Below are 25,285 nucleotides of genomic sequence, written 5' to 3'. Positions count from 1 at the left end.
TTATATATGAAGGCCAAGGGAAGAAAGCGTTGGAGTTCAGTGGATTGAGAAACTCTCAATTAAAATCAGAATTGGCTACTGTCAAAAGCCAGCTGTCAGTAGACAAGGGGGTGTATGAGAACTGTGAATAAGTGAGTGAGTATATCTCGGTGCAGTTCCAGGAAGGGGGGGAAATCAACTCCTCCACAAGAAAATCAGACATGTTTGTTTCACATTGGGAGTGTGTTTTTTCATCTCCAGTTTCATTCCCCTCCCTCCCCCCATCCACCCTTAACCCCCTTGTTTATTTTTTTGCATAAACACAAGCTCCCTTCAGCTGAAACATACACAGAGCTTCTGGTATTTATAAAGGCTTCCATCCTGCAATCCTTTACCCTCTTGAGCACTGTGTTTGCACATGGCCGTGAATGGTGCTACTGATGCACATACGTCATGAGAGTCTGGTGCTCGGGCAGCCTCATTTAGCTCTTCTGATTTGATGGAGCTGTTCTGATTTACATCAGCTGAGGATCTGCTCCTTCCCCAAATGAGAGCAGCTCAGGAGCTCAAACACATACTCAGCGGGTATTGAAACAAACAGAAGGGAAATTCCAGTTGGAGGAATCATGGGAAAGTGCCCCAAAGGAAATGGAATCTGATGGATGCCAATGAGGGATATTTAACTCTGGTGACAAACAGGATATGAAATGGAGGAAGAGAACAAGCACAGGCCTAGAGAGCCAAAGGAGAGACAAGCGAGGGAGGGTGAACGGCTAAGGGGCGAGAAAGGTTCCACAGAGAGCAGGAAAGGGGGCAGGAGGGACAAAGGCCATGGCAGGGAGGAAATTGAAATGATAAATACAGGGTTTGCTTTTGTTTACAAAACAGGGAGTTATTTACAGAGCCTGTCCTGCCCCCTCCCTCACCTCCTCACACACCCTAATGGGCTGCAACCTGCCAGCACTGCAGCCTCCCCAGGAGAAGTGCCTCTGGGGACCAGCCACTGGGCACCAGATGGCTACGCAAAAACACCTTCACCCAAAGCATTTCCAGTCCTCTCAACAGGAGGGGAAAGGTGGGTTGGGAGGCATGGGGAGGGGCAGGAATTCTGGCCTCGCCAGCATAATACAAGAGCTACTCCCGGCAGCTTGACCTTGGAGAGCGGGTACCAACAGGGTGTCCAACAAAACAGGCACGCCCGTCCTTCCAGGATCAGTTTCTAGCAATGCTCAGCATGCTGCCCTCCTCCAGGTCACAGATGGGGAGCAGGGGAGAGCTCTGTGCCTCTTCACTTTCAGACCCTCCTTCCTTCTTTCCTGTGACATACCAGCGACAAAGGGAACTTGGGACAGTCCTTCCCAAGTACAGGTGCACTGCACATGGGCTGGCCCAACAGGGTAGATGGAACAAGTAGCAAATGAGCTCTGCTGTGATGGAAAGTGGGCGAGATAAATGGCAGCTGATGGATGCAAACCACAGCGGCAGCTTCCCTCCCAGCCCTCGCTGTGTGGCTATGCTGCATGCTCTCCTGCAGTCCTGCCCCCAAACTCCTTTTGTCCAGGAACTCTCCACACCACAAGCCCAGCCAGGATCCCAGTAACCGAATGGCTCCTGAATCGGCACTTTCCCCAGCAGATCTCTCCTCTGACCAGGCCAGCGTGCAGGGACAGAGAGGATGGTGGGCACCTGCCCTTCCTCAGATTAGAATTTCCACCATGTCTGACAGGCTGATGGTCCTGGCAGCAGACATGGTCTCTGCAAGGAAACAAACCACCTTTAGATTGTGAGCTCTCTAGCTGGACTGGCTCCTGCTTTTATGTCTGTGCAGCACCTAGCACAATGGAGCCCCGATGTGCCCCATGGAAATGCAAACATTTACAACAGGGCCATTAGATTTACTTGAATCCATAATGAATAAATAAGACAGCTTGGGCCCAACCCCTAAAGCATGACAAGTGATTTTGGGGGCCTACCTTGTTTCAGACAGCACTGAGCACCCACCCTCTGAGGATCAGGCCCTTTTAAGGGGTCTTCAGCCAGGCCCCCCCAAATCACTAGTCACTTGTATAACCCTAGCCCTCTCCCCTCAGCCTCTCTGCTGTGGCCCATGCACACAACCATCACCAGCGGTTAATGCAAACCAAATGGCATGTCAGAGCCAACCCAGCTCCCTGCGCTCACTCGAACCCCGCCCCCTTACACTGTCAAAGGGAGAGTGCTTGGCTCCTGGCTTTCCACTGGCTGCAGGGCCTGGGGCAGGGGGCGGAGAGAGGAGCAGGGGGATTCTTCTCATGTTTGTGGTTTTCTCTACAGATGGTAAAGCCCAGGAAGAACGCTGCACAATTAGCTGGGGGTGGGGTGGGAGGGAGCCTCTCCGATTCCTCCCTCCTGACTCTAAAACCATTAGCAGAAAAACCGGATTCTCCCACTGAAGGGCAGGGTGGGTGTGCTAGCCTGTGGCGTGCTGATAAGCTGGGATTTAGTTCAGATCTGCAGGCCCAGATCAAAGCCCAAAGGAATCAGTAAGAGAGAAAACCTTTGAGACAGTCTCTTTCCTCTGGTCTTTCCCACACTCTTCCCTAGTCCACGCCCCACCTAGCCCTACAGCGTTTCATCCCCACTGTGTATCTCGCACTCAGGATTAGTCACTCTGGCAGGAGGCTGAGTCCTGGCAGCCAGGGTGGAGTAACCAGCTCCTTGCTCACCCCTCAGCTATGCAGGGCTCATACGGCACCCCTAGCAGAGGGAAGGGAGGTCTCTGGGTTCACCCTGGGCACAGCATTGCAGGGATTCTGCAAGCACATATTTGCCAGGGCAGCGGGGCAGGCAGGACTTACCCATGGAGTGCGCTGGGCTGCTGTCGAGCTGGGCACCAGGCCCCTCGCCCGGACTGCCGAGGCTGCTCTCAGGCACGCCATCCGTCTGGGTGCTCCCATCTTTGCTGCCACGTTTGGAGTGGAAGGGGAGAGGGCTGCAAGGAGATGGGCTGGGCGTCTCCTCCACCAGGACTTTGCCTGCTGAAGAGAGAGGAGCAGCCACCTTTAGATTTTAAATACTGAGGCAAACTTGATTGGTTCTGGGCTCTTACTGGCTTTAGTGAGCCAGGCCTGACCTGACTGGCAGCCAGCCAGCCAGCGAGCTCCATTTCTATGCTATGTTCCAAGGCTCTCCCACCAGAAAACACCCCAGCTCAGTGCAACGCTTCTATCCTTTGGCATTCAGCTGGAGGAAACACAGCAAAGGGAGTTTTCAAGTGGGGCTTTAATGCTAACTGAAGGGGCAAGTACCCTGTGACTCCGTCCCCACAGGTGAGACTCCTCTTACCTGGACTCCCTCTGGAAGGGCCCTCGACCAACCGTTCACTGTGGGTGGCCCCCGGCCAATTCTGGGCCCCCGAGGCAGCAAAGACGGATGGCACAGATTTGGCTGGCCGAAGGGAGCCCTGCAGAGTCTTGCTGGGATCCTTCCGCGAGCGCTGCTGCAGAATTTTGATGACTGCATCCTTCTCCAATATTTGGGCATGAAGTGCTTTTAACCTGGTGAACGCAAGAGCAAGGCACAAAGTGAGAGAGATGATGGCGATTTTATTCCAACGGGTGTGACATGCTTCAGCAAATCCTTCATCATGTGGTGTTCCCTTAGCATCACGGCCACGGAAACTTCGCTCCGTCAATGCACATGGCAAGAACACTTATTTCCCATGGCTGCTGATTGGCTTCCCAGATGGCCAGTTTCCAAATGCTCAATGACAGGAGCGACATAAAAACCCCAGGACTGATGATAATGGAAGGCCAACAAAAAACATGCCCTGTGAAGCCACATGGAGGACCTACCTGTTTTCCATCTCCTGGTGCTTGTGATTGGCCAAGAGGAGATCCTCGTCAAAGCTGTTATTGGGGGAGTGACGCGGGGAGTGGTTGATGATAGTCGTGTCCCGCTGCGCAGCAGCGGTGGCAGCTGCATCCATGGCAAACTGCCTCATGGTGCATTCCTCCAGATACTTCTGCTCCCACTTGGTCATGTCTGCCTCCAGGGCTAGGATCTTTTCTTCCTTCTCTCTCAACTGTTCGGCCAGCATGTGGGCACTCAGCTCTGGGGATCCTCCAGTCGGGGCTCCCACCTGTCTCTGCATTAGCACAGGAAAAATGACACACAGCATGAGACTGAATCACAAAGAGAAAGGTCCCTTGAGTACAATGATCAGAGATGGGCCCAACCTGCACAGTGTGGACCCAGAACCAGGTTTCTCCAAATCCTGGGGATACTTGGATTGGGCTGCTCTCTAACCATTACTCTGTGCCCCATCCTCAGGCACATCTGGGCCTTGCCTGCCCGAGCCCTTCCATGCAACCTGCCCCCCTTGCAGCGCCACAGCTGGCAGGGCTCGTGCCGCAAGGGGACTGGTGCCACCAGTGTTCTGAGCAGCCGTCTCACTAGCCCTGCTTTGCTGCTGGCCTCGCCCCTGGTTCCATGAACTCCTCCTCACCTGCTGAGCCCGCAGCATCTTCAGCTCCTGCTCCAGGCGAGTGCGGAGACGCAGTTCCAGCTGCTCACGCTTTTCGCAGGCAGCCTGGAGCTGGCCCAGGGCCTGCTGCAGCCTCTCCACCTTCTCCACGTATGCCCGCTTCCTCCTCAGCTCGTCCTCGGTCTTAGCTGCCCGTGTCTGGGCGTTGCTTAGTGCCTGCTCCAGCAGCTCCGCCCGCCGGCGCTGGTCCTCGTTGGCACTGCGCAGTCGTGAAATCTCCCGTTCCAGCTTCTCCTTCTCCTGCTGGTGCTCGTAGCCTGGAAAAGGCACAAGGAGCAAGTACGTTAGCTGACGGTTGTAGCTGCTCCATCCGCTCAGGACGTTCCCAGCTGCAGTCATTTCATTCTAGCGCATATCGGAGGGACTCCGGCTCAGAGCTATCGCATTAGGTTCTGGCATTAGATATGATGGACAATTGTCATGAGAAAATCTAAAAGTCTGCTCTGAAAAATATCTGCCCAGGGAGAAGTCGCTTGTTCCATCCTGCTGATGCAAACGGGCTCCCAGTCTCTCTCCCACTGAGAGGCCTGTGCTGCCAGTGTCTGTCCACTGGGGGTGGGAAGGGAAGGGCAGTACCATTAGTACCACATGATATATGTGGGGCCACGCTGGGCCACTGCCAGGGAATCAGCTGCCATGGTAAAGAGCAAGAAAGAAGAAAATTCCTTAAAGGCTCAGTTTTCACAATGCTTCTTAGTCCTACTCTACCACTCCTGCTATTGCAGCCCTAGGCGCCATACAGCTCTGCCAACGTAACGCCGCAGCTATTCCACATGGTTCTACAAGGCAGTCCTCTCCTGCCTTGTAACACCATCGCTAGTCCAGTCCCAGGGTCTCTCCTCCCCAATTAGTCCGCCAACTATATTGAAAGGCATGGCAGATTCATCATGTGACCTGCCACCCACTAGGCAGCTGGCTCCTTGCACAGGCTTCCTTGTTTAAAAACCTGCAGGCTGGTGCTCCAAAGCTGCACGCCACCCTCCCTTCAGCCTCGTCCCTGGCAAACTCAGACAAATCCTGATCCAAATGGGTGCCACTCCACTGACTTTAATGGACTTTCACCCATTCTCCCCAGCAGAGGACTGGCCCATAATCTCCCAAAGGAGCCACACCAGTGATGGCTTCTCTGTGGGCATTAAGAGGCAACCACTCAGAAGGCCGAGGGAAAGAGCCGCGGTTAAGGACACATTAATGCCATCTTTGACAAAGGTCATGTCCGCATGAGAAAACGGGCCTAAAACCCAGGATAGTGCAATGCGAGCAATTCCTTCCCAATCAAAGGAATCAATCCCTGTCCCCGCCCGCAGGAAAAGTGTTCACCCCCAGGGCTGCACAAACTTCCCTCCTGAACTGGCTCCGTTCCACCAGTACAACTTCCTTGGATGGACGAGGCCTAAGCTGAAGGGACTCAGCAGCTTTCAGGGAAGGGAAGGCGGGTGGGAACGATGGCAGCCTGGGGCTGTACCCCCTTTCCCCTCCCTTGGCTTTTTGTGGGCATTTTGCTGCCAGCCGTGGAAGTGGAATCAAGCCAGGAAGAGACTGTCATGGCTATTCCCAGCCTCTGGCACAAAACGTTTTCTCCTTAAAAAAAAATTTCCAATGCAAGAGAGAAAGGGCTCTAACCTAGGTCTGGGATTTGGAGTGGCGGGAGTGTGGACTGTGTGCTGGAACAGCCAGAACAGCCGCTGGAATGCAAAGAATCCAGGTCACACTGATGGCTGCTGTGATTAATGGCCCTGCTTTGAGTGCCAAGAACAGCTTAGCTCTCCCTGGGGAATGGCAAAAGCTTCCAAGAGAGGATCCACCTCCTCTCCTATCTTAAAGGGACCTTACCCTTCCTTCCTCTCCCTCCCAACACACCCACCCCGAAAGCATGCCAACATGCCTGATCCACCAGGCCACAGAGTGACAGGGCACTGCGCAGCAGGGCTGGCCGTGCAGCGAGCCATGCAGGCACAATTGCACAGCACCTCCTCTGTGACCTAGCATTCCCCCGGGACTTACTTTGTGCAAGCAGTTTTGCCACGGTCCCCTGGCTGCCTTCTGGGTTCTCCTGCTGCTTGCTGGCCAGCTGTTTGTTTGCAGATTCCAACCGTTCTGTTTCAGATTAAATATACAGAGATAGAATTTTTAGAATTTAATTGACTGGGAACAGCCTGGTTCTTGGATGGCACAGGTGGTATTAGACACCCATCTTGAAACTGAACCTCCCCGAAATGCTCCTGATGTACCAGGAAATGTGTCAGAAGACAGTTTGCTGGGGATCTGTCACCAGAGATGAGGGTCACAAGACTGGGAACAACAAGGGGAAGTCACAAACTGGTACTGGATGTGGCCTCAGCAATGGGATCAGAACAGAACTAGGTTATACAACATTAGGCCAAGTGTGTGCACTGAACAAGGGCCTACACTGCTCAAGTGGCTTATGGAGGGAGCACCAATGTGGGGAGTCTTAGCCTGGGGCACAGAATGTTTGTAACAACAGTAAAAAGAAAAGGAGTCCTTGTGGCACCTTAGAGACTAACCAATTTATTTGAGCATGAGCTTTCGTGAGCTACAGCTCACTTCATCAGATGCAACTGTGATCTTCTCTCAGGATGCATGAGCCCAAAAAGGAGTGCACCCAAGAATTGCCCTTTCCACTCTCCCTAGCCCCTGTCTAGTGCTGTCCAGTTTCTTACCTTTCAGATCCCGGTTGAAATCCTGAAGCCGCCGCATCTCCCCATCCTTCTTGTTCCTCATGGTTTTCTCCAATGCCTCTCGCTTGGAAGATGCCTTCATCAGGTTTTCGTAGTCCTCGGAGATTCGCTGAATCTCTGTTTCCAGCTGTGGGGGGAAGAAACAACAGGCTGAAGTTAAACATTCTTGGGATGGGGAAAAGACCAGAGGAGAAGATGGCTGGATGGCACCAGCAGATGTTTCAATGTGAGGTGCACTGCAAAAGCAACACCATAAGCCAACGTGGCTGCAGTGTCTGTCACCAGTAAAGGGCTGGGTTTAAGTCCCACACTAGGAGACTAGTGACATGAGTCTGGTGGTCTCATCCTGCTCCTTACTTGTGCACAACGCACGACTCATGGGCCCTGCTCAGACAAGGTCTGAGCACTGGAATGAATGACAGGAGCCCTACAGGTCAGGACTGAGGTGCAAAGAAGAAGCTTGCTCACTGCCCACCTGCACTTGCCTTCCCCACGCAAGTCCGTGAGCATTACACACACCAATAGGAGAACAACATACACCTTCTCACTCAAACTGCAAACCACCCCACGCCAGCAGGCATCACCTACAAACGGCTTTGCAGGGCACCATTAGACTCCACGATGATTTGCATAACTGTACCCACCATGCAGTGCTGCTTTCCCATCTGCCTCCTGAGCAGCCACTCGAAAGGCCCATTTATTATAAGCCCACTGCAACGACACCATGCTCTTTGGAGACTTTGGGCCTGGGTTTAATTTAAGTCAGTTCTTTTTAAAAGGCACCAATCATCTCCAGAGATAAAACCCCCCAAGCTTCTCCTCCTTCCCCAGCTTCCCACAGAGAAGCACTTGCCTTTTCCTTCCTGGGACCCTTGGATGTTCCACCTCTTCCCAGGTAAGGAGATAGCTCTGCTGTCTCTCCACCCCCTGAGGTTGCCCTCTTGGAGCAGCTCCTCTTGCAGGAGCAACCTTTCCATTTTCAGTGGTGGGATGGCTGCTGCAAGTGCATGGAGAGTGAAAGGTGTGCCATAGGGGCCTGAATCACTCTGATAAAGCTTCCTGGTACACAGTCCCTCCTATTCCTGGCTGGCTCTGGCTTCTTAGAGTGCCCTTCCCTTTGGCCATGTGGAAAGGTCAAACCCTTATGTCTGTAACACTAAGGGATCAGAGACCCTCCTGGGTCCGTCTTACTGCGATGAACCTGATGGCTGATACAAGCTGTGCGCACATCTAACTGGATTATGAAACAAACTATACTGGAGAAGTTCTATCATCTCTCTCCACACTGCCTCCACTCTTCCTCTCACTGCCGCTCCATCCTGCCTAGCGGGTTCCTGGCCTCCTCCCCAGCTCCAGCACATGCCTCTGTCTCCCCACCTCTGCAAGCCTGCCACGTGCCCCTCCCAATGGCCCGTTTGTTCTAAGGGGAGAGGCTTTCCCCTTGGCTGTGGCTGGGCTGAAACAGGCCTCCCCTTGTATGCCTCTGCACAAAGGGCTTTCTGTGGCGGCCCAGTATAGACCCCAAGGGGAGGGACGGCCAGAGAGGGCCCAACTGTTAACAGAGACGGTGAATGGACTCTTTTTTATCCACCCAACAACTGCCTTGGCTGAGGACCTGTTGTGCTGTGTGCTTCTGAGCCACAGCTGTTCAGAGGGATGGCAGGAGGAGAAAGCTGTGACAGGAGAAGAGATTAAACATATGAAAGGGGATGAATTTTCTCAGCAGCTGTCTGCTCTTTCTCTAGGAAAGAAACCAAACAAAACCCCATCCAGAGAATGAAGCCAGGACCACAAGGAGCTCGGCTGACAATGAGTGAGATGTAGTGCGAATGCAAGCGAAGGACAGGCAGGCACTGAGCAAGCTTCCTCTAGAGCCCTCTCCAGGCTCTTCTATCCTGACCTGTGTAATTACCTCGCTGTCCAATTCCTGGCCTTCTCCAGAACTCTGCCAATGCACCTCAATCCTGACAAAAGCGGGATGACTTGTGCACTGTCTCTTTAAACCCGGCACACAGAGCTAGGCAGAAGGGGGCTGGTGGAGGTTCTAGAGAGAAGCTCCACAGTGAAGCAGACAGAGTCACTTCAGGGCTAACACTGTGATAAAGCTCCTTGTTCATCAATCCTACAGTTCCCGGACACAAACCGAGTCTGTCCTGGACAGACTGCCTGCCAGGCTGTGTTATCGCAGATGAAAAACAGCCAGTGAAATGAAAGCATCCGAGTCTCATTTCAAATGAAATGTTGGACATGCAAACTTACTGCTCCTGGCAGTCCTGCCCCCTGCCAGGGTCCCGAGCCTGCTGTATGTTGCCCCAACGCCCAGATACTCACAGGTATCCAATGGGAGTTAGCGGCCTGCATACCTTTGAGGAGCTGGGCCCTAGTGCTTTGGTTGGAAAGACTGGCTGGGTGATGGCTCCGTGCATTTACCTTCTGAATCCGGCTCGCTTTTTTACTGCAGCTCTCAAGCTCCCGCCGCAGCTTTTCGTTTTCCCTCTGGAGCGTCTCACTCTCCCTCAGCAGCTTCTCTTTCTCCCTCAGGACTGTCTCCATTTGGGCCAAGTGGCTGCTGGCCGATGCGGCTTGGGCTGTCATCAGAGCCTCCATCCCAGCTGGTGTAAGGGAGCCCAGCGGGCCGTGACACAGAGCAGCCTGCTGGGGCAGGAAAGCCTGGGACATATGGGCCTGCATCACCCTAATAGAGGTCACAAAAATTCAACAGAGACATTCAATAGCATTGTTCTGTGCCTGCCAGGACACACTGTAAATCAAGGATAAGAGATGGAGTGACCTGCGTGGCTGGGATGGCGTGCCACTGAGTGGCTTCTGGAAATATCCAATCTCCTTGAACCCCTGGCAGGGATTGTCTTTTTGTTCTGGATTTGTACAGCACTTAGCGCCATGGAGTTCTGGTACCATAATCAGGGCTCGTGGGCACTATGGTAACACAAACAAATCATACATCTGTCGACAGAGCTCCCGGGAGGAGGTTTTCATCACACCATTTTAAATATTTACTTGAACCTTAAGGGGAAAAACATAACCCGGGAATGTCAGAAATCTTTGAGGCCGCCCACTCTGCCCTGGGATGAGCGACACCATCTCATTTAGGGTTGTAGCACATGCAGCCACGCATATATGGAACCCTTACAATATCAGATTCATAGGGCAATCTTTAACAATCTCCCAATGCATCTTTCCAACAGAGATCAAGGCATGCCTGTTTTTCAAAGTACAGATCCCATGGCAATTATTAGCCCCACTTCTCGGCTACAGAATACGATTTCAAAACCACTCAACATTGGCCTAACTCTGCTCTCACTAAAATCAGTGGTAAAACTGCCATAAACTTCAGTGGGAGCAGATCTAGGCCCGTGCTGAATGCTTTTGAAGATCCCACCTACAGTATTTGGTAAGATGCACCCTTGTACATCACTTGCCTGTCAGAGAGTTTATGTAAAATTTTCAGAAGCACTTAAATCACTGAGGCGCCTAAGTCCCATTTTTAAAAAATGATTTAGGCGCTAGGACCAGATTTTAAAGGGATTTAGGCACCTAAAGATGCAGATTAGTGCCTAGTGAGATTTTCAATAGCATCTAAATGCCTAACTCCCACTGATTTCAAGAACCAGTGGCTTTTAGTGCATAAGCCACTTTTGAAAATGGGACTTAGTCACCTAGCTCCTTTTTTAAATTTTATCCTTTATTTCTAATCCATGTTTAAAAAGAAACTTTATATCACTCAACACCATCACCCCAGTACTTAAGAACACAATAAGAACACACTTATCAGGGACAGCCAAGCATAGTGAAATGTCACCACAGAACTGCCCCCTCTCTTATCAAGCTCCTGGAAGTTAAGGAAATGCCTATTCCCCTAAGCAGCAGTGCCAATTACCAGGGAGGAACATCCCCCTGCCCCAAAGTTCTTCCACTTGCTCACAGTTCCACAGGCTGCAGAACTGGCAGGGCAGTGATCACTTTTCATCAGAGATCCTGTACTAATCAGTATGGCTGCTGCTGGAGCAGTCCAGAGCTTGGTCACAACACCACTGAAGTTTGACCTGGCCACCCTTCTGTCCAGCCAAGGGGTGGCTGGGCCAAATAGTGGAGAATAGGGGAATCTGCCGAGATTGCAACTTTTGGCATTGGCTCATGCACTGTGCGAGTAAGAGGGGAGACTCCCCACTGGCTGAGGGAGACCCTGGTTGCTTACAAGGCGAGGAGAGATGAGTGGGGACCAGAGCTTGTCCTCCCCCTCTAAGGAATATCTGAACTGACACCACTGCCCCAAGGTGATCCCTTATTAAAAGTATACCATTAATAAACATGTCCTGGACTTTGTGGGAAAGGCATGCTAAGCAGACCAAACACTGTTACAGGGACATTCTGTTTTAATGAATCTTTAAGGCAACTGCTAAGAGGGCAAAGATACCATATCCCCAATGCCAACTTGGCCACCCTATGGGAGTCTGACCATCAGGTGCTTCCCAGAGGGCACCATGGCTGCACATGACCCAGGGCTGGCTGTAAACGTGGGGCTGCATTCCTGGAAAGCGATTTGTAAGTACGTCTTCCTTTCTGCCTGCACCCCTCCCCTCTTTGTTCCCTCCAAAAGAGAGCACTTCCTGTCAGCGATATTATCTCTTCCTGTCAGCATTCACTCTGGCTTGCCCAACAGCACACACTGCTACTCAGCCTTCCACCTTTCCCAACCGTGCAGCTAGCTGAGAAGTCACAGGGAGAGTGGGCAGCTGGAAAATGGTGGGTGGTGGAGAAGGGAGAGAACACCCAGGGGGAACACACAGGGTTTAAAGAAAAGGAGTACTTGTGGCACCTTAGAGACTAACAAATTTATCAACTTCATGAAAAAAACTCATACAGATACAGACAGACATCTTTCTTTCCAAAAAATTTGTTAGTCTCTAAGGTGCCACAAGTCCTCCTTTTCTTTTTGCGGAGACAGACTAACACGGCTGCTACTCTGAAAACTGTCATTACACTCAGGGTTTAGTTTCTCCTCTGCCACTCTGTATTTCCCTTGTTATAAGCAACCAAAAAGCACTTTATGATGTGATCAAATTGCCAGGCAAAGCGGAATGCATGATGCCCTAAAGTGGCGAGGACCCATAACACCAGAGCTCTATGTAGGCTTCCACCGTTAGTGACACAGGTCATAATGCTAGCAAGGCCCTGTACACAGATGGTGGATCTGCTGAAAAGGGTTAGGCACTTTTCACCCAGCATTAACACTCCACTTACCAACCCTACGCTGCAGCCAAGAGAAGAGGGACCTCAACTGCCAGTGTAACGGAGAGCATGGTTCACCCTTAGGATTGCATTGGGTGCAAGCTGGGGGCAGACTCTGGGCTTTGGCATTTGCAAAGTGGATGAGGGCAAAGCCCGGTATCAAGGGGGTGGTACGTGGCTAGGTACAGATTTGTATTTAGCAGGGCTCCCTCTGGGAATGTTCGGTAAGAATTCATCACTTTCACCTTCCTCTCAGTACAGAAAAGAGAGTTCCCAGTGTCCACGTGCTACTCAGACCTCAGAGTCTGCACGCCCCCTGGGGACAGCACTGGTAGTTTTCCATATAGCAGGGCCTGCTTCCTTTCTCCCTTCCAAACTTAGCCATTTCCTGATTCAATTCCAACTTCTAAAATAATCAGAAATTCCACTCAGAACACAAGGAGAAAGAGGCTGTGAAGATACAACTTCATCTGCAAAACAATTGGTCTAATTGAGCCCTGGCATAGCCACCCCAGAGACAAATACAGCCCATAAGCGTCAAAAGTCAGACTGCAAGTCCCCTTCCCCACCCATTTCTGCCCCACAGAACAGGGCAGCACTTCCAGAGTCAGCAAAAGGTAGATTGATCTGGGGCAAAGTAAGGATTCATGCAGCCAGGGGATGAACATTGTAGTGTCCCTATAGCTCATCTCCTTATTCTGCAACACGCGGGTTTCTCTGCTTATGCAACCAGCCTTGGGCATCAGAACCTATAGGGCTCCCCAGCCACAGCCTGTCTGCGAGCCATGCGGTGTAGCAGCAACATACCCGAACCCCTTCCCATGTAGCAGTCGCAGTCCCAGGAACTGAGTGCACGCCAGGAAGGAAGGGACTGGCAATGCATGCTAGCTGTGAAGTGTGAGGTGCTAGACAAATGTTGTGGTTACCTGACTTCAGGATGCTGAAATCCTGGACCTTCCCTGGAGCAGTGCCTGGGATCTGCCAGGTAACCAACTGCAGGCTCCTGGGGGGGGATGATGTAGGGGTACTCTGGAGGGGGACCCCGTGGCTCCATCCCCTCGGCATGCTGCCCTCTTGGGGCTGACAGCTGGAAGTGCCTTGATAGCTGGGGATAACTGTGGGAGGAGCTCATGTGGTTCTGGGCCTTGGCTCCATTCCTCTCCAGCGACATTTGCATGAGGCGTTCACTCAATGACCTCACATGCCCATGCTTCAGCTCCTTTAGTGACTCGTCCTGCCGCTTGCTGCTGCTGTCAGGGGCATAGGCCCTGCGTTGGCCAGGCTCAGCGGGGGCACCTGGACAGGGCACCCCAGCCTGCTGTCCTCGCTGTGAGGCATAGTACTGGGAATGCACTTTGGCCTCCTCATAGGTGGGGAGCTCCTCGCCCTTGTGCTGAGGCTGGTGGAGCCGATACACATTGTTCTCCAGGTAGATGTGGTCGCAGTGGTGCTCCTGGCCCTGGGGCTCCTGCCGTGTGGACTGCTGGACCATCTGGCTCTCTTCTTGGGTGAGACTTTCCAGTGAGGAGCGAGGGCTGCCCGTGCTCCCACCTCCGCGCAACGCCTGCTGCTGAATAGCCAGCAGCGTGCGGTTCTCTGTGAGGTTCCCGTATCTCAGCTGCTCCTGGATGAGCCGGTGCAGGACCGTCCCAGAGGAATCCTCCGCCGTCCTCATCCTCAGCTAGTCGATTGGCAAGGGGCTGCCACCAGGAACAGTAGACGCAATACAATCCCAAGGATCTGGCAGCACCCAAGGAGCCTACAAGAGACGAACACAGGAATCAGGAGGCAGCCCTCAGTCAGGGGTTTGCTCATTACATATTTTCAGAAGATTTATTTTGCCAGGAGTCCCATTGTGGCACTCTGCCAGGAAAGACGCAATCCACCCTTTAGTCACAATACTCGTATCCTAGCAGAGCGGAGGGGGATTCTGAGCAACATCCCATTCCTTTACCACCATCAGGAAGGGCAGAGCCAGACCCTGGCTGAACACTAATTCCATGGGAGGCCCTTGGCAACCCTGTGGAGGCTGGAAGTGGACCATTCCTGGCAGGCTCAGTTGCAGGGAACTCAGCTCTCATACAAAAAGCCTCCCTGCCCAGCGCTTCAGTGAGCCGCTGAATCGCCATCTCATCTTAAGCATCCTAAAGGGGGCAGCTCTTGGTGGGGAGTGAGGAATGTCAGCCATGGGGATCTCTGCTGGCTTCCCAGTGGGGTGAACGGCCTCAGCACCTGGGCTTAGCATGAGTGCATTTGAGATTCAGCGTGACTGCTCTGCATAACTTGATTTACTACTCTGGAAAGACCAGGTCACAGTATCCTAGGAACTTGTGCAGCCAGAACCCCTTTTTTTGGTTCACTTAGTGTGTGCATCTCTCCACATGTGCCAGGCGAGGTAGCCATGGGAAAAGCCTGTGATTGCTGTCTAAGAAATTCATTCAGTTCACTGACCAGAGTGAAACTCATTATCCAGAACAGTAGGCCAATGCAGAACTTTTAGTGAGACTCCTGTTAGTCTAGCTTTGATTGTGGGGCAGGGAAGAAGTTCTGCTAAGTGTAATGAAGATGGTGCTCTGAGCTCAATCCACCATTACACAAAATATCCTAGACTTGGCAAGCCCAAGTTACACTGGCAGAGAATGTTCCTGTGTAACCTGCAGGACAGCAGCTACAGTCCACAAAGCAAGAGGATTTCAGTCGCCAGTACTTTCTGTCTCCTTAAAGAAGGGAGACTTGTCAAATTTGGGCCAACACTTAGAATTTGTAAATGGAAGCTCCTACAAAACCTAAAATCAACAAGAGTGTATCCACAAAACATTTCTTGAACAATTCCCATAAGATCTAATTGTTTTAAACAAATAAACATTCTCCCCCTCACATTTGCAAACATTGCAACATTATAATCCTGAATGAGTGTGAAATTGACTCAAAAGTGACTGTGAGCAAAAGTGAAAAGGGCTCATCTACTATCATCACACCACTGGATCGCAAAATATAATAAAAGCTTCATACGAACAGTCACATAAAATAAACCTGATTTTCCTGATTAACAAATTTATTTGAGAAAACAGAAATAGTCTCTAAGGTGCCACAAGTACTCCTCGTTCTTTTTACATTGTTATGGTGTTTTATGTATGATTGTATGCACCCATGCTTTTCATACATTTACTGAAATTTTAAATATAAAACACTTATTTTAAATGAATCAGCCATAACCTGGAGTCACCAATGTGGGGGTAGACCTTAAAAACATTCTCACAACCTTTTTGCTGTCTCTGGCAATCAGAAACTTCAGCTGTAGCCCAGGTTTGTGCATGGCTAGTAATTTACTGAAGAGGAATGCTTGCCAGGGAAGTTATATCACTGTTTTTAAGTTGCATGTCCTCCTCTGAAGGCAAACTTTCAAGCAAGTGAATTCCTAAATAGACATTTGATCACCTGTTTCTAGTCCCATGCTAGTGCATGTGGGTTGGCAAAGGGAGATTGCTAATCTCATATTGCTTCATACAAACATACCTCAAATATTGGTTCCCAACACATTGGTTCTTGACCAGGTTTTCCCTGAAGGTGAAATTAGGAAACTCTACACAGACTACCTTTCCTGAGCCTCATTTCAATGCTGACTCAGACCTCTGCGATTTAAAGCTAACCCCAGACTGCCTTTGGTGAATCAAAATAAAAGAACCACACATCCCCTTCAGTTTCACAAACCCTGGTGCGTTCTCACAAGGAGGAAGTATGAAATATTGGGTCAGGGAGCATGACTAGACAGCTAGGAAATTGGAGAAAACATTCCTCACCCCACCCCCGCCATATGTGCTCCTCAACCTTTTACTATTAGGGAGGATCACTCCTGGATCCTCAGCTGGTTTTTAATGTGGTTGCCTGCCTTTATTCCCCTCCCCATATTTTTATACATTTATTTAATTTTGAAGTGACAAGAAATTCCCTTAATGGCATTCAGCATAACCTGAATGAGCAGCATCAAATAAGAGAGGATCATTAAAAAAAAAAAGGAGAGAGAGACAACTCAAACTCCAGTTGACATATTCTAGGAAATTCAAAGACGATCCAGTGAAAGAACAAGGGTTTGCAACCCAGGAGATCTCCCTGGAAAGCTTCAACCGGCTGGGAGGTTACAATAGGGTTGATGTTAAACAGCGAGACATTTCTGTGCAGCATCCCATGGGAAAACCCCTTTTTTCGCCTTTCCAAACCCACTAGGTGTAAACTAACGCACCTAGCTAGAGCGCATTCAGCAATTGCCATCGGCAGAGCGGTGCTAGGGCCCTGCCTCGCTGCCGCTTTGTTTTCCAAATCGTTCAGCACTGACATCACCCGGGTTTGGATTGCAATTAACATTCCTTCTAAGTGAGAACGAGCTCATGGCTGCGGCAAGCATTTTCCGAGCAGGACAAAGAGAATTCTCCAGCTAGCTGGGGGCACAAGCACCTGTGACTGCAAACGAGCTCGGCAAAGCCCTGCTTACCCCCACTCTGCTTACGATGGGTCACAACCCAGGCGCTCTCGGGGGCTTGCAGGAATCACGGGTCACACGCTGCAGGGGAACGTGGGGAGCGAGAGCTATGGAAAGAGGGGGACCCCGCAGGCTGACGCCCACGGAGCGCAGGGAAAACAGCGTTCCCAACCCGAAGCGGCACGCGAGCCAGGGACGGGGAGTCCGAGATCTCCCCTGTGGCACCAGACGCCGCGGGGATGGCAGCCCGGAGCGGAACTCACCGAAGCAGAGCAGCCTTGCTGCAGAGCCGGGGGAGGAGAGGCTCGCTCCGCGCTCGGCCGGCTCGCTGTGTGCGTGCAGCTCGCAGAGATCCTGCCCCCGCGGCTGCTGGCAGGCACTGAGCGCCGCGCCGGCCCCCGCCAGCTGTAATGAGAGCCAAGGAGGCTGGGCTGCGCGAGCGGCTGCTATGCCAGGAATGCGAGAGTTTCAGGTTCCCCCGGGATCAAAGCTAACCACAAATAACCTCTACGCCTCGGCAGCCGCTGCGCGGCGTGGCCTGCAGGGGGCGCAGCCGCGTCTCTCTCGCTCTCTCTCTCACACACACACACGCGAGCGCGAGCGCGGTTACCGTCTGCCTGGCTCCTCTGGGTTAGGATCCGAAGCCTTGCAGCGCTGCTAGGCCGAAGCGGCTGAGTCCGCAGCCAGCCTGAGCCCAACCCTTCGGGACCGCCAGGGCTGCTCTAGGCAAGGAAAAGTTTTTCCGGTGCCTGGCGGGGCCATGCTTTCTGGAGCGGGCCCTTTATACAGCAGGGAGATCTGCAGGAGATGAACCAGGGAGGGTTGCCAGTTTGTGTTGGATGTATTCCTGGAGGTTTCAGCCCATGACATAATCCAGAGAAACACCTCAGACATGGTGGATTTGGGACCTTTCTCAGGTTATTTACTTGCAATACCATGTGTGCAGACAGCTGTAGCATCGAGTGCTCCCTTTTGTGCTGGGTACAGCACAGATACTGAGAGACAGTTCCTGCTCCAAAGGGCTGATCATTTAAAAAGACAAGACAGACAAAAGGTGGGAAGGGAAACAGAGGCACAAAGACCTGTCTGAGGTAATACAGCAGGGTGGTGGAAGTGCTGGGCCTGCAGCCTTATGGCTCCTGACCAGCACCCTCTGAATTAGAACATGCTTCTGCCTCAGTGAAGTAACTTCTTGGGGCTGCCACTACAAGGCAACAAAGAGCCACGCTCACCTTGTGCGAGTTACGCCACTGAGACGTGCCCAATCCAACTGCATGTGTTTCTCAAAGCCCCTCATGACTCAGAAATGTGCCATAGAAACCCAACAGGGGGAATGCTGTGGAACATCATCACATTGTAAAAAGGGGAGCTTGGAATGGAAACTATTTTGCAGCCTTCATTAGAGCAGTCGCCTCTGCCATGACTGCTATTCATGCGTGGCACGTGAGCAGTAACTGCTGGCTGGGGGAGGCTAGCCCCGAGCCTTGCCCCTTCCACCCGAGGCCCCGCCCCTTTCGCACTGCACCTCTGAACCCAGAGCCCCCCCAGGCTGGCTAGTTCCCACAGCCTTCCCAACCCTGGGAAGGCGGGTGGTGTGGTCCCAGCCCCTGGAGTCCAGTGGCACCACTAAAGCGGGACCACGCCTGGCTGTTTGGGGAGGCGCAGCCTCCCCCATCCGCTGCCCATGCTGCTATTACTGTGAGTTTGTTACTAACATGATTGTCTTCAGAATTAAAGCCCCAGTCTTCCGGCTGGGGAATGATGGTCCACTGGTGAAGGTGCTAGCCTGGGCAGGTGAAGGTCTAACTCCCTGCTCTCCCAACAGACTCCTGGGATAAGTCACTTGGCCTCTCTGTGCCTCAGTTCCCCATCTATAAAATGGGGATAATAGCCCTGCCCTGCCCCACAGGGTTGACGGGAGGGAGGATAAATACACCTTGTGAGGTGACTCATAGACTTCAAGGTGAGAAGGAACCATTGTGATCCTCTAGGTCAGGGGTTCTCAACCTTTTTCTTTCTGAGGCCCCCCTCAACATGCGAGAAAAACTCCGGGGCCCAGTAGGGGTGGTGGAGCAGGGGGTTCCGGGCCAGGGGTGGGAACCCTTGAGCATAGGTGTAGGTTGACTTCTATTTTGGGGGAAGGGCCGGCAGGGCTCGGGCACAGCAGGGTCCAAAGTGGGAGCGCCACCTCCACTCCTTGACTCACCTCAGCAGGCCACCCATCTGTCTCGGGCTGTGTGCCGGAGGCTGCTCCCTGAGAGCTCTGCTGACCCCAGAGCTGGGTCCCTGCCTGGGCAGCTCTGACCGGCTGCATGAGCAGTCAAAGGGGCTGGGAGCTGAGGAGCAGCCAGAACCCCGGGCACCAACAGCAGATGGGGGAATTTCATAGCTGCTTCCCCCACCCATGTCACCACCAACCAGAGGAGCAGCTGCCCTGCGCTGCCTGGCTCCGGCTTCCCACCTAGGACCTGGCCAGAGGGCTTGGGGAGAGGAGGAGGTGGAGGGGGGTGGAGCTGCAACCAGGATTGCCCCACTCTGGGTAAGGCACTGCAGTTTGGGGGGGTAACACCCTCATGCCCCCTCAACTTTGCCCATGGGCTCAAGGTTTCTGCCTTTGTCAGGGTTTCAGTAGTTCCCCCCCACCGCCACTGCTCCCCGCTTCAGTGAAGGGTGGGGGGGGATGGAGCTCGGAATGTCAGCCCGCACCACTCCTGGATTCAACACAGGGAGCTTGGGGTTTCAGCCCCACACCACTCCCTGCTTCAGCCCCGCGGGCGGTTGCCAGGGGTCAGGGCACCGGGTTTCAGTGGCGGGCCTCCGTGGACCTGCTGAAAGGGCTCGCGGACCCTCAGAGGGCCGTGGATCCCCCGTTGAGAACTGCTGACCTAGGTGGATGCAAGGAGTTTGCTACTGGAGGTAGTGTGTGAGAGACTGCAGGCGGCAACCTTGTGTGTGAGGACATTGCAGAGATTTAGCAGCTGGCTGTGTGTGGAGGGAAGTTGTGTGTGTGTGTGTATGTGACAGAGGAGATTGCAGGAGCGTGCGGCTGGCTGTGCGTATGCTGTGTGTGGCAGAGGAGATTGCAGGGAGCGTGCGGCTTGCTGTGGGGTGCATGTTGTGTGTTTGTGAGGAGCGTGCAGCTGGCTGTGGAGGCGGGTGTTGAGGGGGTATACAGGCTGCTTGCCAGCTGTCCAGGGGAATAAATCTTCTTGTTTAAGTAAAGATAGGAGAGATACTCCATTGTCTTTATACGATACAAGCCTGCTAAAAGCTGCCTTACCATCTGCTCCTCCTTCACCCCCACCCCCATGCCCAGGGCACTTGGCTTCTCCCTCCCGCCTTGCCCCGTCTGACAGGTGCTGCCCATCTGTCACAAGCAGCAGAGGCACAAACTGCCCATCCTTTGAGAGCTCTGTGCAGCTTGTCTCTCTCACCAACAGAAGTTGGTCCAGTAGAGGATATTCCCTCCCCCACCTTGTCTTCCTTTGAGAACCATTCCCGGTGCTGGTTTGGGAATTCTCCCCTCTCTTTCATATGGGACGACTTACCCATTGGGGCTATTTTCTGCTTCACCACAAGAAAGGGTCTTAGACCGCAGTGGAGCCAAGGCATGAGGCTTGAAGGGATTGTGGGCAGAGAGAAGGAGAGGAGAGTGGAGGAAGGGCAGCAAGAACAGATGGAAGAGAGACAAGAAGCCAGACTAAAGGAGAGACTTTCTGCTTCTCAGTTTGGACCCATAGCTCCCTTCACATGACTGTGGATCCTAAGGTTTCTTCTCATCTGGGGACAGAACCACCCTAAGAGAAGGAGCGAGGAGGGTCACACACCTGCACAAGCTATTATCTTTCTGTACATTCCCTTTGGAATGTGAGTGTAAAGCCCATGCACAGTGAGACTGCAACCATGTCAGTGTCTGTCTGGCACGGCTCTGGCTAATGTTTGTAGGGCTAAGTGTCTACAGTTTCCAGAGACAGGCCAGGTAAACTGCTCAAACCCTCTCAGATGGTACTAACCACATGGCTGAAGTGGAGTTTTCTTATACACCTGCCCTGGTCTACACTTTTTCTTATATACCTGGCCAGGTCTACAATAGATCAACCTAAAAGTTTGCACCCTGAGGGCCATAGTTAGATTGCCCTAACCCCCAGCGTAGCTACATTTAGGTTGCTGGAAGAATTCTTCTGTCGACCTAGCTACCACCTGTCGGAGAGATACATTAACTGCATTAATGGAAAAATCCTCTTCCATTGATGTAGGAGGTGGCCAAACTCTGGTGCAGCACCAGAGCTGTGCGGCTGTAGCGTAGCCATGCCCTGATTTCCTCCTGAGAAGAGAAACTGTAAAGAGAACTGAAGTCCCCTCTAAAGTAGGAGTCAAATCCATAGTGAGTGTAAATCAGTGTAGCTGAAATTGGCTCAGATGGTTTGACACTAACTGAGGATCTGGCCGCACTGGCCTTGAACCAAGCTGGATGCATTGTACTCCAGTTCATCATGTTTGCCGTTCCCAGATGCTGCTGCAAGCCACTTTATAAACCATTTTCTAGCGTCAGTCCTTCCTGCAATGAGACCAGCTGGGTGGCATGACAGAGCAGAGGCCAGAAGGCAGAGGGAGGGGGAAGGAGCGCATCCTTTGACCTGTGCTCTGTAGACTGGGGTTCCATTTCTCTCTGTCTGTTTGGCCTCGGGCTCTGTGCCATTATGGGCAGTACTGCAGGAGCCGCAGGTGCGCTGAGGACAATGTACAATATTGATTGTATAGAATGCCACATGTGCTCTTAACAGACCCCAGCCTCAGCACAATAACCTCTCAGCTTGGTAATTGGACCCTTTCTCCTTTGAGCCTTTCATTGTTTCCTAAGGAAATGAGACAGCTGAACAGATGTAATCTTGTCAGGGGTTCCGCCACCAGGCAGTCACTAAGGGGTTTTGGAATAAGTTGACAACATTAGTCAAAGAGTGATCGAGTTGCTGGGATCTTACCAGAGTTTCACTGCTTGCCTGCTTTTCTCAACAGGGGTCCGCCAGAAATTGACCTCTGTGAGGAGACTCTAGGAGGTAAATCCAGTAGGTGGGTACTTGATGCTGTGTAGTGGAAACACCCCCTGCTGCCCCGCTCCTTGTGAAATCATTCACACTAGGACAAAGAGGTGTAAAACGCTCCCAAATGGTCTGGTATCACAGAGCACTTTGCACTGGGGTTACTGACAATACAAGATACAGCGCAACTGTGGGTCAGACCCAGGGAATCCTGAAGAAAGCAATGCAGGCTCCAGTATAAAAGTTGGGAGAATGGGCCTCTTCAAATTAGCTAAAAGAAAAGGAGTACTTGTGGTACCTTAGCGACTAACCAATTTATTTGAGCATAAGCTTTCGTGAGCTGTAGCTCACGAAAGCTTATGCTCAAATAAATTGGTTAGTCTCTAAGGTGCCACAAGTACTCCTTTTCTTTTTGCGAATACAGACTAACACGGCTACTACTCTGAAACCTTCAAATTAGCTGTGACACACACTCGGGTAGCCCTGGACAGCAACAGATTCTCAGCTAAAATGGCAATGGACTGGCAAGATCAAATGCCCTAGGAGTGGATTGCTTAGATTTTCAGGTCTTTTTCAGGTCTGTGCCACAGTCTTGGGCAGTCCCAGTGGCGCAGTGTCTATCAGTTTCTGAGTGGTGATGCTTCTTGTTATTTGTAATTCAGTCCCAGACTCTCTCTGGATTTCCAGAGGCGCTGTGTGTGTGTTTTGGCCAGCTCATCTTCAAAGCAGCTGAGACGTCCCTCTCTGCAACATGAGTGGCACCTTCATGTCTTTGTTTTCAGTTGCTTCAGTATGATCGGATCTGAGGGCAGCACCACGGGGTAGCGAGCACTTAGGAAGCTGGAACCAGAATCCAAAGTGACCTGGAGATGTTATGGGAGCAGGAGCTGCTGGCAACAAGGAGAAATTTGGGTCTAGTAATAAAAGTGCATTTCCTCATGCTGGGGTAGGGTGACCAGACAGCAAATGTGAAAAATGGGGATGGGAGTGGGGGTGGGGGGAGGGTAATAGGAGCCTATTTAAGAAAAAGACCCCAAAATCAGGACTGTCCCTATAAAATCGGGACATCTGGTCACCTTATGCTGGGGCTGACTAAATTCCTACTCCCACAGGGAGGAAATAAACAGCTCAGATGCAAATGAATCCTTAGCAGTTCCCCACAGTACACTTCATCCACAGATCTCCAAGCTCTTTCCAAAGAGATAATTGTCCTCATTTTACAGATGAGCACGATGAGGCATAGCGCTATTAAATGACTGGCTAAGGATCACACAACATCATCAGAAACAACACGCAGGCTATTTCCTGACTTCCATTTCCACGTCCTGGCCACTGGGCAAGGGAGATGCATTTTGGGAGACATAGTCAGATAGCCAGCCCAACAGCTTTCAGGAAGCGAGTTTATTTTTCTGATTTCCCTGTTGTCCTGTGCATGGCCTATTCATGCAACCAAGCTAAGCTGTATTTGCTTCAAGGGAGGTCTGAAATTGGACTGGAATGTTGGGAGAGGCGATGGCTGGGAGAGGACGTCTAGCCAAGCAGTCTGTTCTCTGGAGGAGTTTGAGGAGCACTAGACTAACAGGCTGGGCACTGGTCAGCTGCTCCTGTTCGGAACCAGTAGGCGATATGGATCAACATAGAGAGCTTGCTGAAGCCTGTGTGGCTGGCAGATTGTCCCGCCCCTGCATTATTCTATGCAAAAAGAAGGTTGCTTCTGGCAGCAATGTTGAGCTTTTCAGGAGGCCCCAGTATTAGGAAGGGCAGCCAGGGCTGGCTGCAGATGTGCTGCTAGTCGGTTGTGTACAAGAAAGAAAAAGAAAAGTGTTGAACATTGCTAGTTCCGGAAGGTGGTGGCCAGGTGTGGCCGGGGCATCCCGTGCCATCAGCGCGTGCTACTGGCTGCCTCTGCAGCACTGAGGGATCAATATGCCCAGTAATGGCTAGGGTGATCATCTTTCCCTGTGCTGAATATGGGACACCTGGTAAAATAACTTGTGTTCAAGCGAGTTCAATGGCAATCAATCAGAACTATGCAGTACAAATGTTCAAATTAACATCAAGTTGACTGAGCCCCTGTTAAAAAGAAATACTGCGTAGTTGGATTCTTTTAATTTGCCTTCTTATCTTTAAGGCTTTAGGGTTCACAGAAGGAGAGGTGACACACCCATACTCCCATATACCTCTGTCACACGGAGGGGGTGACTGATTGACCCGACCCTCCCTGCCCGGTGCTCTCTGCCCTCCATGCCTGTCTGGGCCCCCAAGACGGATCTGCCTCTCCTGGTACATGGCGCTGCGTCTTCCCGAGGCAATGCATGGGGGAGGAGGCACATAGGGTCACATGCCCCCCTCCCCAGATTTCTGCCAGGGTTCACAACAGAATATGGCCAGCAGCAGCCTTTCGGCAGGCACTGTGTGGGAGGGAAGGGACAGGAGCTGTCTCCAGCCTCAGGTGAGGTGGAGGGGGTTGACCTGGCCTGTATCTTTGCAGAGCCCATCTTTCCACCCCACCCCACCCCTCCGCTCCCCTGTGGCTGGAAGCAGCTTTTCCCTTCCTGCCTGCACAGAGTTGAAAGGAAGCTAACATCTCCAGACTGCTGCTGGCCACTGACATAACCCAGCTGCCTCCTGTCTCCCGGCTACTGTGTGGGCAGGAAGGGATTAAGCCCTGAAGTATACATTGTGCACCAGGACCCAGGGAACCTGACTGCAGAGGCTACAGCCCACCCTCCCTGGGAGCAGGACTCAGGGCAGGGTGTGTGTGTGTGTGAAGAGGGTGCCAAGCCCCTTGGGGCAGGAGGATGGATGCTGTGGAGTCTGCAGGGTTGGGGCATGAATAGGCTGGAAATCGCTTCCCCCTCCCACACTGCAGAGCTTAGCTGAGGGGTGGAGAGGGTTCCCATGCCTCCGCTGTGTGGGGCTTTGGCACACATAGGGCTTGGCTCCTCCTGACCAGCGCCCCGGGCCGGAGGTCCTTGGGCTTTCCGGGGCAGTGGGGGAAGCCTGCTGACCAGGCTGTTGGTGAGCTGAGCACTCTGGCCAGGGGCTGATTCTCTGCACAGCACTGGGAGTGGGATGCACCCCGCCGGGGAGGGGGGGAAGAATATAGTGGAGCAGCAGGGTTGGGGGGAAGGGGGAAGAAGAAGGGGCGAAGCAGGGAGAGGACAGCGAGAGGGGGAGCACGTAAAGGGCGGATGGGTGGGCAGCAGAGGCGACATGTAACCAGCCGCCGCCTGGTGCCTGCCCGCACTCACCAGCCACCGCCGCTGTCAGTGCGCAGCCAGTGCTGGCTGGAAAGAGAGTGGGGCCGTGCCCG

General features: G+C 52.4%; 1 protein-coding gene across 1 annotated transcript; it reads right to left on the bottom strand.

The window, feature by feature from the left end:
• Window positions 1-1,675: 1,675 nt before the first annotated feature.
• On the bottom strand, window positions 1,676-14,128 carry AMOTL2 (angiomotin like 2). Its single transcript, XM_077826574.1, has 9 exons — window positions 13,380-14,128; window positions 9,634-9,898; window positions 7,186-7,330; window positions 6,509-6,601; window positions 4,466-4,761; window positions 3,813-4,105; window positions 3,304-3,515; window positions 2,817-2,996; window positions 1,676-1,734 (listed from the first exon to the last, which is right to left on the bottom strand). Exons 1-9 carry the CDS (start codon window positions 14,126-14,128, stop codon window positions 1,676-1,678), a joined length of 2,292 nt encoding a protein of 763 aa, XP_077682700.1.
• Between the last annotated feature and the right edge of the window lie 11,157 nt (window positions 14,129-25,285).

Source organism: Eretmochelys imbricata, chromosome 9, assembly GCF_965152235.1.
Source record: "Eretmochelys imbricata isolate rEreImb1 chromosome 9, rEreImb1.hap1, whole genome shotgun sequence".
NCBI lineage: Eukaryota > Metazoa > Chordata > Testudines > Cheloniidae > Eretmochelys > Eretmochelys imbricata.
Note: the sequence above shows the minus strand (reverse complement) of the source record. Positions and strands in the feature narration are given on the sequence as shown.